This window comes from Trichechus manatus, unplaced genomic scaffold, assembly GCF_000243295.1.
Source record: "Trichechus manatus latirostris isolate Lorelei unplaced genomic scaffold, TriManLat1.0 scaffold00103, whole genome shotgun sequence".
Classification (NCBI taxonomy): Eukaryota; Metazoa; Chordata; class Mammalia; order Sirenia; family Trichechidae; genus Trichechus; species Trichechus manatus.
Genome location: NW_004444039.1, coordinates 7,907,444 through 7,908,441, shown reverse-complemented (window position 1 = coordinate 7,908,441; position 998 = coordinate 7,907,444). Strand labels below are relative to the sequence as shown.

Genomic DNA, 998 nt, shown 5'->3' with positions numbered 1-998 from the left:
GTCAGATACATCCGAGAGGATTTCAGACGGGCGTGGGAATCGGAGGTAAACCCAGCCCCAGCCCCTGTGGCTCCCACAGAGCTGCGGACAGAGAGGGCAGACCGGGGATCCCCAGGGCAGGTCTGCCAGCGTTGTGCTGTGGGGCGGCTGGGGCAAGGGCTTGCTGAGCTCCTCTCTCTCTCACAGCTGCACGCTGATATGTGGCCACAATGGGAGAGGTGAGTACTCGGTAAATACAGGTGGTTCTACATCATGGCGGCTACTCCAGTCTCCATCAAGTTGATCTCAGCCCATGGCGACTCCATGTGTGTCAGGTAGAACTTTGCTCCTTAGGGTTTTCAGTGACAGATTTTTCAGTAGCAGATTGCCAGGCCTTTCTTCTGAGGCACCTCTGGGTGGATTCAAACAGCCAGTCTTTTGGTTAGTAGCCAAGAGCTGGAGCTGTTTGCACTAACCAGGGACTCCTTGGCAGCCACTTAACGGTGTTGTTAGCTGCTGTCAAGTCAGTTCTGACTCATGGCAACCCCATGTTTCACAGAGTGGAACTGTGCTCCACAGGGTTTTCAAGGCCGTGACCTTCCGGCATCAGATTGCCAGGCCTGTCTTCCAAGGCACCTGAGTGGGTTTGAACTACCAGCCTTTCGGCTAGTAGTTGAGTGCTTAACTGTTTGTGCCACTCAGGGACTCCCTGGCAGCTTCTAAGGCAGTTTAACCAGTCTCAGTCATACTGCCTCCGCATCGACGCGGAATCTGGAGGGAAAATCCCCCACCTCAGCCATTTGGGGGATCATGGAGGTTTCTACACTACTAGATTAACAAGAAGGAATGAGGGTTAAATATCTTTCTTAGTGTATTTTAGCAAAAGCCTTTAATACTGTTTTATCAAATGGTGTTTTCCAGCTTTCCTTATCTGGAAAAGATTCAGAAATGCTAAGTTAGGGTCCTTAATAATAAGTGTATATTTATGTATATTTACACACATATAAATGGGTGGTAAG

General features: G+C 49.8%; 1 protein-coding gene across 1 annotated transcript in view; it reads left to right on the top strand.

Annotated features, from left to right (window-relative positions):
• KIF13A (kinesin family member 13A) overlaps positions 1-998 on the top strand; it is a 285,225-nt gene that overhangs the window by 182,272 nt on the left and 101,955 nt on the right. The window contains 1 exon segment of the mRNA XM_023737492.1: positions 187-229. Within this exon segment, the coding sequence (XP_023593260.1) occupies positions 187-229 (43 nt within the window).